This window comes from Salvelinus alpinus, chromosome 11, assembly GCF_045679555.1.
Source record: "Salvelinus alpinus chromosome 11, SLU_Salpinus.1, whole genome shotgun sequence".
In the NCBI taxonomy this organism is placed as follows: Eukaryota; Metazoa; Chordata; class Actinopteri; order Salmoniformes; family Salmonidae; genus Salvelinus; species Salvelinus alpinus.
Genome location: NC_092096.1, coordinates 62579657 through 62591566, shown reverse-complemented (window position 1 = coordinate 62591566; position 11910 = coordinate 62579657). Strand labels below are relative to the sequence as shown.

At 42.4% G+C, this 11910-nt stretch overlaps 1 protein-coding gene and 1 pseudogene across 1 annotated transcript; both read left to right on the top strand.

Annotated features, from left to right (window-relative positions):
* Positions 1–1211: 1211 nt before the first annotated feature.
* On the top strand, positions 1212–5534 carry LOC139534616 (ubiquitin thioesterase OTUB1-like). Its single transcript, XM_071333885.1, has 7 exons — positions 1212–1355; positions 1999–2066; positions 2452–2550; positions 3905–4023; positions 4166–4250; positions 4398–4592; positions 4959–5534. The coding sequence occupies exons 1-7, from the start codon at positions 1310–1312 to the stop codon at positions 5154–5156; spliced, it is 810 nt and encodes a 269-aa protein (XP_071189986.1). The 5' UTR covers positions 1212–1309; the 3' UTR covers positions 5157–5534.
* Positions 5535–6328: 794 nt separating this feature from the next.
* Positions 6329–11878, top strand: LOC139533352 (citrate synthase-lysine N-methyltransferase CSKMT, mitochondrial-like; annotated as a pseudogene).
* Positions 11879–11910: the final 32 nt, after the last annotated feature.

Sequence of the window (11910 nt, the reverse complement as noted above, 5' to 3'; positions counted from 1 at the left end):
CCACTCCTGCATTGTCTTAGCTGTGTGCTTAGGGTCGTTGTCCTGTTGGAAGGTGAACCTTCGCTCCAGTCTGAGGTCCTGAGCGCCCTGGAGCAGGTTTTCATCAAGGACCTCTCTGTACTTTGCTCTGTTCATCTTTCCCTCAATCCTGACTAGTCTCCTAGTCCCTGCCTCTAAAAAAACATCCCCACAGCATGATGCTGCCACCACCATGTTTCACTGTAAGGATGGTGCCAGGTTTTCTCCAGATGTGACCCTTGGCATTAAGGCCAAATGGTTCAATCTTGCTTTCATCAGACTAGAGAATCTTGTTTCTCATGGTCTGAGAGTCCTTTAGGTGCCTTTTGGCAAACTCCAAGTGGGCTGTCATGTGCTTTTTACTGAGGAGTGGCTTTTGTCTGGCCACTACCATAAAGGCCTGATTGGTGGAGTGCTGCAGAGATGGTTGTCCTTCTGGAAGGTTCTCCCATCTCCACAGAGGTATTCTGGAACTCTGTCAGAGTGACCATCGAGTTCTTGGTCACCTCCCTGACCAATGCCCTTCTCTCCCAATTGCTCAGTTTGACTGGGCGGCCAGCACTAGGAAGAGTCTTGGTGGTTCCAAACTTCTTCCATTTAAGAATGATGGAGGCCGAATCCATTTTACAATAAGACTGTAACGTAACAAAATGTGGAAAAAGACAAGGGGTCTGAATACTTTCCGAATGCACTGTATAACCCATTTGCACATGAGCTGACCCAAGTGTTTGAGAATGAGGACCTACAAAAAAACTAGGGTAGCCTTGTGGTTAAGGACGTTGGGCCAGTAACCGAAAAGTCGCTGGTCCGAATCCCTGAGCCGACTAAGTGAAAAATCTGTCGACGTTCCCTTGAGCAAGACACTTAACTCTAATTTGTCCTGTAAGTTGATGGTCTGATAAATGACAAAAAAACTCATATTAAAAATATTATATAAAATGTGAAAAGTTTTAAATCTGCACACATTAGTTGCACGTATATAATAGATAGTTATTTGAGCCAGGAAACTAATGACCTGTTCTAAATATGTGTTATATCTGTATTTACGTGCATTTCTCAGAGAAAATAACTAGTTGCTGGCACAGGGGGTGTATTCGCCGGGAACCTAACAGAACGAAACGGGGTGGGACCTACCTGAATTTGTCCAATAGAAACTGTAGTTTTCCGTCTGTTTGGAATAATGATTACAGGATTTACATATAGATATAGATTGCACCCCTGGACTACTAGTGTAACCCGGAAGTTTAGAATGAGGTCAGAGAGACGACGGAAATAGAATTCTACAGCTAAAATGGCGGAGGAACAGCAGCAGGAAACAACACAGGGAGAGATGGAGGGTGAGTGAAACAACATCAAAACGGAAGATAACTAATCTAACCGGCTTGGCTATTAATGCTTTTTTTTTTTTTATGGAGGTGTAATGTGGCTGTTAGGTAATCTAGTGATGGCAGTTGAGGGACAAGTTGCTTGCATGAATATGAGAAGGGAATGGGGGAGGCCATAGCATTCAAGTCACACACACAAAGAAACGCATTTTTGACCTAGCTATATTTTTAGGGAGGATGGAGTAAATCCCATTAAGTTTTTTTATGCGACATAATGTAGGCTCTCACTCACAGTATATTTTTGCCGACTTTCAATTGGTTGTCAAATGTTTATTGACGCCATAACTGAAATTGGATAGTTAGCTGGCTAGCACTAACGTTCGCAAGCTTTTGTTAGTTAATCAATTAATCAATTAATCAATTCTAGTTGTTCCAAAAATATGGTCAGACGCCGACCACATCGTTGCACTTGCACCCCACGTGAACCAGCTTCAATACTTATATTTATCAATAGACTGATATGTGATTACAGAATTTGCTTAAACTACATGACAACTGTCATCAATCTCATGTTGTTGTGGTATAAATTACATAACCAGAACTGGCCTTTTTAAAATGTTTACAAACTTCTATGGTGTTGTCTTTTCTTCTCTAGCGGGAGGAGTAAACTGCCTCGCTTATGATGAGGCGATTATGGCTCAGCAGGATCGAATCCAGCAGGAGGTGAGAGATTTTATACTTGAATAAACATTGATCATGTGCAGGCTGTTTTTTAATTAGACTGACATAAGTCTGATGTGGAAAAGGTTGAACTGCATGGCTTTGCATCACATGTTTTGGGATCACCCAGGCTGTTTAGACAGGCATCCCAATTCTGATCTTTTTTTCTCCCACTAATTGGGCATTTGACCAATCACATTGGATCTTTCCCATCAGCTCTTTTTCAGAGCTGATTTGATTGGTCAAAATACCAATTAGTGGGGAGAAAATATTCGATTTGGGCTGCCTGTCTAAATGTAGACCCTGCTGTTTTCATATTGGTTTCTATAAATCTGTGAGTACAAAACGTCTGTGCCTTAATTGTCTGCCTGTCTGTCTGACTGTCTAGATCGCAACTAGCATTCCTTTAGTGTCAGACAGACAGGAACTGTCAGTGTTGCAGAGGGAGTATGCCGTGGAAGACACCATTTATCAGCTCAAGATCAAGGTAAGTAAAACCACAAGATTCTTGTATTAAAGGATGTGAATCTGCATGACTTTATACAGGTCCTCTTCAATGTTCCCTCAAATTTTTTGGCACTGAGCAAATTTCCAGTCTGCTGAGCGCAAACGGGAACATTGAAAATTCTGTGCAACTTCCAGCGCGCGTTTACTGTGAACACTGAGGCTGTAGCTGCTTTAAGTTACTGTTTTAACAATGGCCAAGTACGCCAACTTGGCTGTTTGATCATAATGTAGGCCTATCAAAAAAAACTATGGAGAAAATGCATCTCATAACATTTTAACATGGAAATAGCTGTTCCATCATTCAGCCTACAGTAGCAGCCAATGTGTGGTGTTCAATGCCTAGTCAAATCAAATGTTATTGGTCACATACACGTGTTTAGCAGATGTTATTGCAGGTGTAGCGAAATGCTTGTGTTTCTAGCTCTGACAGTGCAGTAATATCTAACAAGTAATATCTAACAATTTCACAATACATACAAATCGAAGTAAAGGAATGGAATTTAGAAAATATAAATATTTGGATGAGCAATGTCAGAGTGGCATAGACTAAGATACAGTAGAATAGAATACATTATATACATATGAGATGAGTAATGCAAAATATGTAAACATCATAAAAGTGACTAGTGTTCCATTATTATTAAAGGATATGATCAAAATGCACATGTGGCTACATGCAGCTGTTGCTTTGATCTCTAAACAAGCGCATCTACTCATGACCGCTCATGCTGTAAACACAGGGCAGTTCAAAGTAAATGGCACAGATCCATATATGGCAATGGTCTATTTGCATATAGGCCTACTGCAGCTTTGATTGGTTATGCCGCGCTGTTCTCTGTATGGGCTGAGTCGTGCGCAGTAGAATCCTACTCGGATGCGTTCTGCATACAACAAAATATCTTGCATAGTTCGCTTTCTTTCGGAATGTTGCATTGAAAGTGGCTTATATTGCGTTGATTCAATCACAATTGGGTAACGTTGATAGTGTTACCTAACGGGGAAAACTCTAGAAAGTTGTGTGGAGTTCACTCTCGTGCTTCTCTCCATGGGATGAAATGTATTTTGTGCTCTGCGTGGCAGGGAACATTGGTTCTCTGTAGCTCAGTTGGTAGAGCAAGGTGCTTTCAACGCCAGGATAGTGTGTTTGATTCCCAGGACCACCCATATGTAAAATGCATGCACACATGACTAGAGTGTCTGCTAAATGGCTTATTATTATTATATTACTGGTTTAATGCTAAAGAGTTCCTTATGACCACATCTATTGAAGATTTGAAATAGTCACATTACGATTGCATTTACTGTGTATACTCTGTCTCTGTTTTTTCCCTTAGGATTTACACAAAAAATACTCGTATATCCGCAAGACGCGGCCAGATGGGAACTGTTTCTACAGAGCTTTTGGCTTTTCACATCTCGAATCACTGCTAGAAGACAGCAAAGAGCTGCAGAGGTAACGTAGCACTTCCATAGTGCATCTAGATCCTCGATGTTCAGTAAAGCCGACTCTGTAATACGATAGATGGATGTCATCTGGTTAGTGTTGCTGCATTAATTGCTACTGAATACCGATGATGCAATGTATGTCGCTGTAGGTTCAAAGCAGTGGCAGCAAAGAGCAAACTGGACCTGGTCAACCAGGGTTTTACAGAGTTCACCATCGAAGACTTCCACAATACTGTGAGTTGCTGTTCTATTATTACACACACTTGAACAACAGTGACAGCACACACACATTACACATATACTGAACATGTTAACAGCTGTTAGTGACCTCACAGAAAATCATCACCTAACTGACCATATTATTGTTAATTCTTCCCCTAGTTCATGGACCTGTTGGAGCTGTGTGAGAAGCAGCCGGGCCTCCGTGAGCTGCTGGGCTCCTTCAGAGACCAGAGCGTGTCGGACTACATCGTGGTGTACTTGCGGCTGCTCACCTCAGGCTACCTGCAGAGGGAGCACGGCTTCTTCCAGCACTTCATCGAGGGTGGACGCTCCGTCAAGGAGTTCTGCCAGCAGGTGGGTTCCTATTGGGTCGTGCTCAGTAGGTATGAAGCGGATGATAAAAATTCAGAAAAAGGGTGAAACTATCTCTATTCGCCCAATAAGAAACACTTGTTATTCTTGTGCAATTTTTTAAATTTGTTGATACAGTGGGTTTTAATAAACACAACGCTGGTTAAAGGCGAGAAGCTAGATTAAGGATTTGTTTACATATTGCTTGAATTTTGTCTGGTTGTGTGCAATGAGTCAGAATGAGTGTTACCACATGGTCCTCTTGGGTACGAAGCATGCACATTCCAATGTCTTCATTACTTTTTCTGTCTTGCGTAACAGCGACAACAAGTCAAAACACTTCAATTGTCCTCTGTTTCTCTTGTCCAGGAGGTGGAGCCCATGTCTAAAGAAAGTGACCATATCCACATCATTGCCTTGGCCCAGGCCCTGAACGTGTCCATCCTAGTGGAGTACATGGACCGGGGTGAGGGAGGCTCCGTCAACCACCACGTCTTCCCTGAAGGCAGCGAGCCTCGTGTCTTCCTCCTCTATAGACCCGGCCACTATGACATCTTATACAAATAACGATCTGCTGTTTAGAGAGATTCTCCCCCCCCCCCCCCCCCCCCCCCTTTTCCACTGCTGTAGTGGCAGTGGAGAAATACTTAAACTGCCACGTTGATGCATACCTGTGTACAAAGGTTACACTATTGTATCTGAGGGGGAAAAAAACAATCACATTATACAGCCCTCTTCTCCCTCCCCTTCACTCCAGAGTTTCCCCTCATCACAGAAAAGTGAATTAATAAAAAATAAAAAGATTTTCAAAAAAAATAGCAGTGACTCCAGGAGTGTAGAGTTGTACAGTTTTTTTTTTTGTGGTTGTAAATGTTATCAACTTGATTTTTTTGTTGGATTATTTTCCTTTGGTCCACTGCGTTTTATTAAAGGGATTACGTCTTATTTGACTTGTATGTTAATGTATTTGTCACTCGTCTGGTATTGTCACATTTCAGCAGGCATAGCAGCAATCTGAAATATCGTATTTGAATAACTTCCGTGTGTATGTAATATCCATCTGTGTGTGTCTCACACACAGTACCAGTTAAGTTTGGACACACATACTCAAGTTTTTTATTGAATTCTTTACTATTTTCTACATGTAGAATTTAATAGTGAAGACATCAACTATTAAATAACACATATGGAGTCATGCAGTAACCAAAAGTGTTACACAAATCAATATATTTTTCAATTTTAGATACTTCAAAGTAGCCACCCTTTGCCTTGACTGCTTTGCACATTCTTGGAATTCTCTCACATCAGGCTACCTCCCGAGTGGCGCAGCGGTCTAAGGAACTGCATCTCACTGCAAGAGGCGTCGCTACAGTCCCTGGTTCGAATCCAGGCTGTATCACATCCGGCCGTGATTGGGAGTCCCATAGGGCGGCGCACAATTGGCCCAGCGTCGTACGGGTTTGGGGGTAGGCCGTCATTGTAAATAAGAATTTGTTCTTAACAGATTGCCTAGTTATATATTTTTTTTAAAATGAGGTAGTCACCTGGAATGCATTTCAATTAACAGGTGTGCCTTGTTAATTTGTGGGATTTTTTTCGTTAATGTGTTTGAGCCAATCAGTTGTGTTGTGACAAGGTAGGGGTGGTATACAGAAGATAGCCCTATTTGGTAAAAGACCAAGTCCATATTATGGCAAGAACAGCTTAAATATGCAAAGAGAAACGACAGTCTTTAAAACATGAAGGTCAGTCAATCCGGAAAATGTCAAGAACTTTGAAAGTTTCTTCGAGTGCTGGAGCAAAAACCATCAAGCGCTATGATGAAACTGGCTCTCATGAGGACTGCCAAAGGAAACAAAGACCCAGAGTTACCTCTGCTGCAGAGAAGTTCATTAGAGTTACCAGCCTCAGAAATTGCAGCCCAAATAAATGCTTCACAGAGTTCAAGGAATAGAAAAATTTCAACATCAACTGTTCAGAGGAGACTACGTGAATCAGGCCTTCGTGGTCGAATTGCTGCAAAGAAACCACTACTAAAGGACACCATTACGAAGAGACTGGCTTGGGCCAAGAAACACGAGTAATGGACATTAAACCGGTGGGAATCTGTCCTTTGGTCTGATGAGTCAAAATGTGAGATTTTTGGTTCCAACTGCCATGTCTTTGAGAGATGCAGAGTAGGTGAACAGAGGATCTCTGCGTGTGTGGTTTCCACCGTGAAGCATGGAGGAAGAGGTCTGATGGTGTGGGGTGCTGTACTGGTGACACTGTATGATTTATTTAGAATTAAAGGCACACTCAACCAGCATGGGTATCACAGCATTCTGCAGCGATATGCCATCCCATCTTGTTCGCGCTTAGTGGGACTATCATTTGTTTTTCAACAGGACAATGACCCATAACACACCTCCAGGCTGTGTAGGGGCTATTTGACCAAGAAGGAGAGTGTTGATGCTGCATCAGATGGCCTGGCCTCCACAATCACCCGACCTCAACCCAATTGAGATGGTTTGGGATGAGTTGGACCGCAGAGTGAAGGAAAAGCAGCCAACAAGTGCTCAGCATATGTGGGAACTTGATTTGTTTAACACTTTTTTTGGTTACTACATGATTCCATGTGTTGTTTCATAGTTTTGATGTCTTCACTATTATTCTACAATGTAGAAAATAGTAGCACTAAAGAAAAACCCTTCAATGAGTAGGTGTGTCCAAACTTTTGACTGGTACTGTATAGTTGAAGTCGGAAGTTTACATACACTTAGGTTGGAGTCATTAAAACTAGTTTTTCATCCACTAAAACTATAGTTTTGGCAAGTCGGTTAGGACATCTACTTTGTGCATGACACAAGTAATTTTTCCAACAGTTGTTTACAGACAGATTATTTCACTTATAATTCACTGTATCACAATTCCAGTGGGTCAGAAGTGTACATACACTAAGTTGACTGTGCCTTTAAACAGCTTGGAAAATTCCAGAAAATGATGTCATGGCTTTAGAAGCTTCGGATAAGCTAATTGACATAATTTGAGTCAATTGGAGGTGTACCTGTGGATGTATTTCAAGGCCTACCTTCAAACTCAGTGCCTCTTTGCTTGACATCATGGGAAAATGAAAAGAAATCTGCCAAGACCTCAGAAAAAAGAAAAAAAACTTCACAAGTCTGGTTCATCCTTGGGAGCAATTTCCAAACGACTGAAGGTAAGTATAAACACCATGGGACCACGCAGCCGTCATACCATTCAGGAAGGAGACGTGTTCTGTCTCCTAGAGTTGAATGTACTTTGGTGCGGAAAGTGCAAATCAATCCAAGAACAACAGCAAAGGACCTTGTGAAGATGCTGGAGGAAACAGGTACAAAACATATCTATATCCACAGTAAAATGAGTCCTATATCGACAAAACCCTGAAAGGCGGCTCAGCAAGGAAGAAGCCACTGCTCTAAAACTGCCATAAAAAAGCCAGACAACGGTTTGCAACTGCACATGGGTACAAAGATTGTACTTTTTGGAGAAATGTCCTCTGGTCTGATGAAACAAAAATAGAACTGTTTGGCCATAATGACCATCGTTATGTTTGGAGGGAAAAGGGGGATGCTTGCAAGCCGAAGAACACCATCCCAACCGTGAAGAACGGGGGTGGCAGCATCATGTTGTGGGGGTGCTTTGCTGCAGGAGGGACTGGTGCACTTCACAAAATAGATGGAGTCTTTAGGAAGGAAAATGATCTGGATATATTGAAGCAACATCTCAAGACATCAGTCAGGAAGTTAAAGCTTGGTCGCAAATGGGTCTTCCAAATGGACAATGACCCCAAGCATACTTCCAAAGTTGTGGCAAAATGGCTTAAGGACAACAAAGCCAAGGTATTGGAGTGGCCATCACAAAGCCCTGACCTCAATCCCATAGAAAATGTGTGGGCAGAACTGAAAAAGCGTGTGTGAGCAAGGAGGCCTACAAATCTGACTCAGTTACACCAGCCAAAATTCAACTTTTTGTGGGAACCTTGTGGAAGGCTACCTGAAATGTTTGACCCAAGTTAAACAATTTAAAGGCAATGCTACCAAATACTAATTGAGTGTATGTAAACTTCTGACCCACTGGAAATGTGATGAAAGAAATAAAAGCTGAAATAAATCATTCTCTCTACTATTGTTCTGACATTTCACATTCTTAAAATAAAGTGGTGATCCTAACTGACCGAAGACAGGGAATTTTTACTAGGGTTAAATGTCAGGAATTGTGAAAAACTGAGTTTTAATGTATTTGGCTAAGGTGTATGTAAACTTCCGACTTCACCTGTATATATGTGTGTGTGTGTGTGTATTGAAAACAGCGTATATAGAAGTGCCTCCACAGTACTGCATACTTGTTTACATTGGTTGACGCATGCGCAGCCGTCCACCACTGCCCACACAGTATGTAGCTACAGGAGCAGTGAGATTTTAAACATACTGACAATCTAGCCAAGGAGGTTAGGGAAATTAATCACATCACGTGTGAGGCACCAATCCAGTCTAACAAGTATGTCTCCATTTCTTTCTGTTTCGTAAAATAAGTTGATGCAACCTAGACGCTAACACATTCAATTTGACCTCTGGCTGCTAGCTAAATACAGTTAGCTATCTTACTTTCTATCTATTCAGCTATTTCTTTTGAGAAAGTCAGTCAGAAGAGCTGTCAGCTGACCCGCCCCCTAACAATGTGCCTCTTAGCAACCAATCAGGGCCCAGGTATCACAAGACAGAGAGCGTTTGAGAGGCTTGTTTATGTTACCCCTAGACCACGTGTCAAATTTATTCAGTGGTGGGCCGTCAGGGCCTGCAAGGCCTTCTCTGCTGGCCTAAACATCATCAGAATATAATTTTTTTTTAAATATATTTTCCCACAAATATGTATTAAATTATTCCCCAGAGTAAGAGTTATACTCTTCATTTCATAGCTTTCCTCTTGGTTGCACTGCTTCCAGCCCCAGGTTGAGATTTGGAGGGCTGGTCTTTATGTTAGATCTTTTATCCAATCATATTCAGCCATCATGTGTTGCCAGGGGTCTAAAATCTGCCCTCAGGCCTTCAGAATCAACAGTGCGGGCGCTTGTAGCTTAAAGTGAATGGAAATTAAAATTTTGTGTCAACCAATCAGCTTTAGAGTTGGCTATTGTACGCCTGCTGGCTGGCTCCAGTGTTACACAGGAGCCAGCTAGCAGGCGTAGTGCGTCCACGTCTTTTGATTGGATTACCAATATTGAGAGGCAGGTCCTATGGGCAGGTCTATGCAGATCTAGGAAACTGAATTTGATAAACGAATTAATTCGCGTTCTACTAAGCTGTTTTTTCAACCCACAATGGCGGAAGGAGGAGAAGATATCGATTTGGTCGAGGATATAATTATAACGCCATTCTCAAGACGAACTTTTCAAGAAAAGTTAGACATTGTAAGGAGAGGTCGCCCGACGCCACAAAGCCTGTCACAGGCGGGAAAGGGGTTCGTTCGCTCGCCACTTTCAAAGTTTCAACTATGAGCGCTGTCAATGGCTCACAGGCTCCGAGAAGCACTGCAAACTGTACTGCTGGGAATGCCTATTATTTGCAAGTGATCGATTTGGTGTTTGGAGCCACACTGGCTTTGCAAACTTGAGTTGTCTGTTAAACACTGTTTACCCAAAAATGTCAATTTGTCAATTTCAAGGTGACGCAACGCCTGGTTATACTGCGTTTCTGTCTAAATGTATAGTGTCTAGAGCCATGGCATAATGATGGTAATAAGAGGTGGATTAATTCGGGTGGGACTGTGTAGTACCTCACTGAAGGCCTAGGCCACAGGCCCACGGCACGCCACTGAATTTATTCCACAGGAGGGCTGAGTGTCTACAGGTTTTCGCACCACTCTTGTACTTGATTGATTTATTAAGGTTACTAATTAGTACGTAACTCCCCTCACCTGGTTGTCTAGGTCTTAATTGAAAGGAAAAACAAAAAACCTGCAGTCACTCGGCCCACCATCGAATGAGTTTGACACCCCTGCCCTAGACTCTCAGGCTCTGGTAGGGAGAGGAGTGTGCAACTTGAAAGGGTTGTGAGATCATAGTTACCAGAAGGGAATTCGTGACAATAGTTTTCACCATGTTTTGAGGCTATATAGTGTTTGTTTACGTTTACTTTACAAACATTGGAGTGAAACAAGCTTATATTTTGGGTTCTAATGGGGTACAACAGTTAAACTAAGCTCATGAGGCATTTATAATTATCCTTCAAGAGTCAATGGATACATTTCATTAATTCAAAAGTCCAGCAATGGATGAAGCAACTGTAGATTGCCCCTTTAAGGCAGGGTTTCCCAAACCCGGTCCTGCCCCCAATGCACGTTTTGTTTTTTTGCCCTAGCACTACACAGCTGATTCAAATAATCAAAGCTTGATGATGAGTTGGTTATTTGAATCAGCTGTGTAGTGGTAGGGAAACTCTGCTTTAAGGGTTTTTAAACTGACATTATGAAAATTGTATAATACTGCCAGTATGTTTTAGTTTTCTCCCTGACATTCACCTTTCTGTCCCTACTAACTTATCAACAACATGGAAAGAAAAAGCAACATGGGACCGATTCTACACAGAAAACAAAAGCTAGACCTTTGAATGGTTCTTTGATTTTGACGCAATCCGGCACTTCATCCTGCCCATGCCGCATTCCCAACTCGGATGCCTTACTAAGCGTCCTCGACGTGGGCTGTGGTTCCTCTGGCCTAAGACCCTGCATACACAAAGACTCTCCCTGGCCAGTGCAGATGACCTGTGCTGACATCTCCCCTATTTCTGTGTGCCTAATGGAGGAACACAGAGCAACCAAAGCCATGCAACCTCAGAACCCTTCCTCAAAGCTGGACTTGGTTCTGAGAGCCTGGACCTCATTCTAGACAAGTGCACCATAGATACCTTGCTACAGTGTAGGGAATGGGGAGCCAAGGCCAGCCAGGTGCTAAAGCAGTACCTGGAGGTGTTGAGGAACTCTGGGTCTCACCTCCGGTTTTCAGACGATGACCCTGATGCCAGGATGTTGTGGTTGGAAAAAGAGGGCTGGGAGCCAGGGGTGATGGCTGCCAATGTGGGAGTGCAGGAGGTGGAGGAGCTAAGGGGAGTGACATATTACTGCTACCACACCCGTCCTGTAGCACAGTAGCTAGTTGGTTGTTGAAGTCTGTCTGTTGTTCCATATTGCACCTGAGTCAGGGAGTCAGTATAGTTTTGACATGAATGAGATGTGAAAGTAATAAATAAGTAATTTCTTGATATAACTGACCGAGTCTCTAATCTGGACTTTTCTTTCTATG

Coding starts and splice junctions, on each gene's coding strand:
- LOC139534616 (XM_071333885.1), top strand. CDS start 1,310: ATGGCGGAGGAACAGCAGCAGGAAACAACACAGGGAGAGATGGAGG. Junction 1,356..1,998: donor AACACAGGGAGAGATGGAGG/GTGAGTGAAACA, acceptor TTTCTTCTCTAG/CGGGAGGAGTAAACTGCCTC. Junction 4,593..4,958: donor TCAAGGAGTTCTGCCAGCAG/GTGGGTTCCTAT, acceptor TCTCTTGTCCAG/GAGGTGGAGCCCATGTCTAA.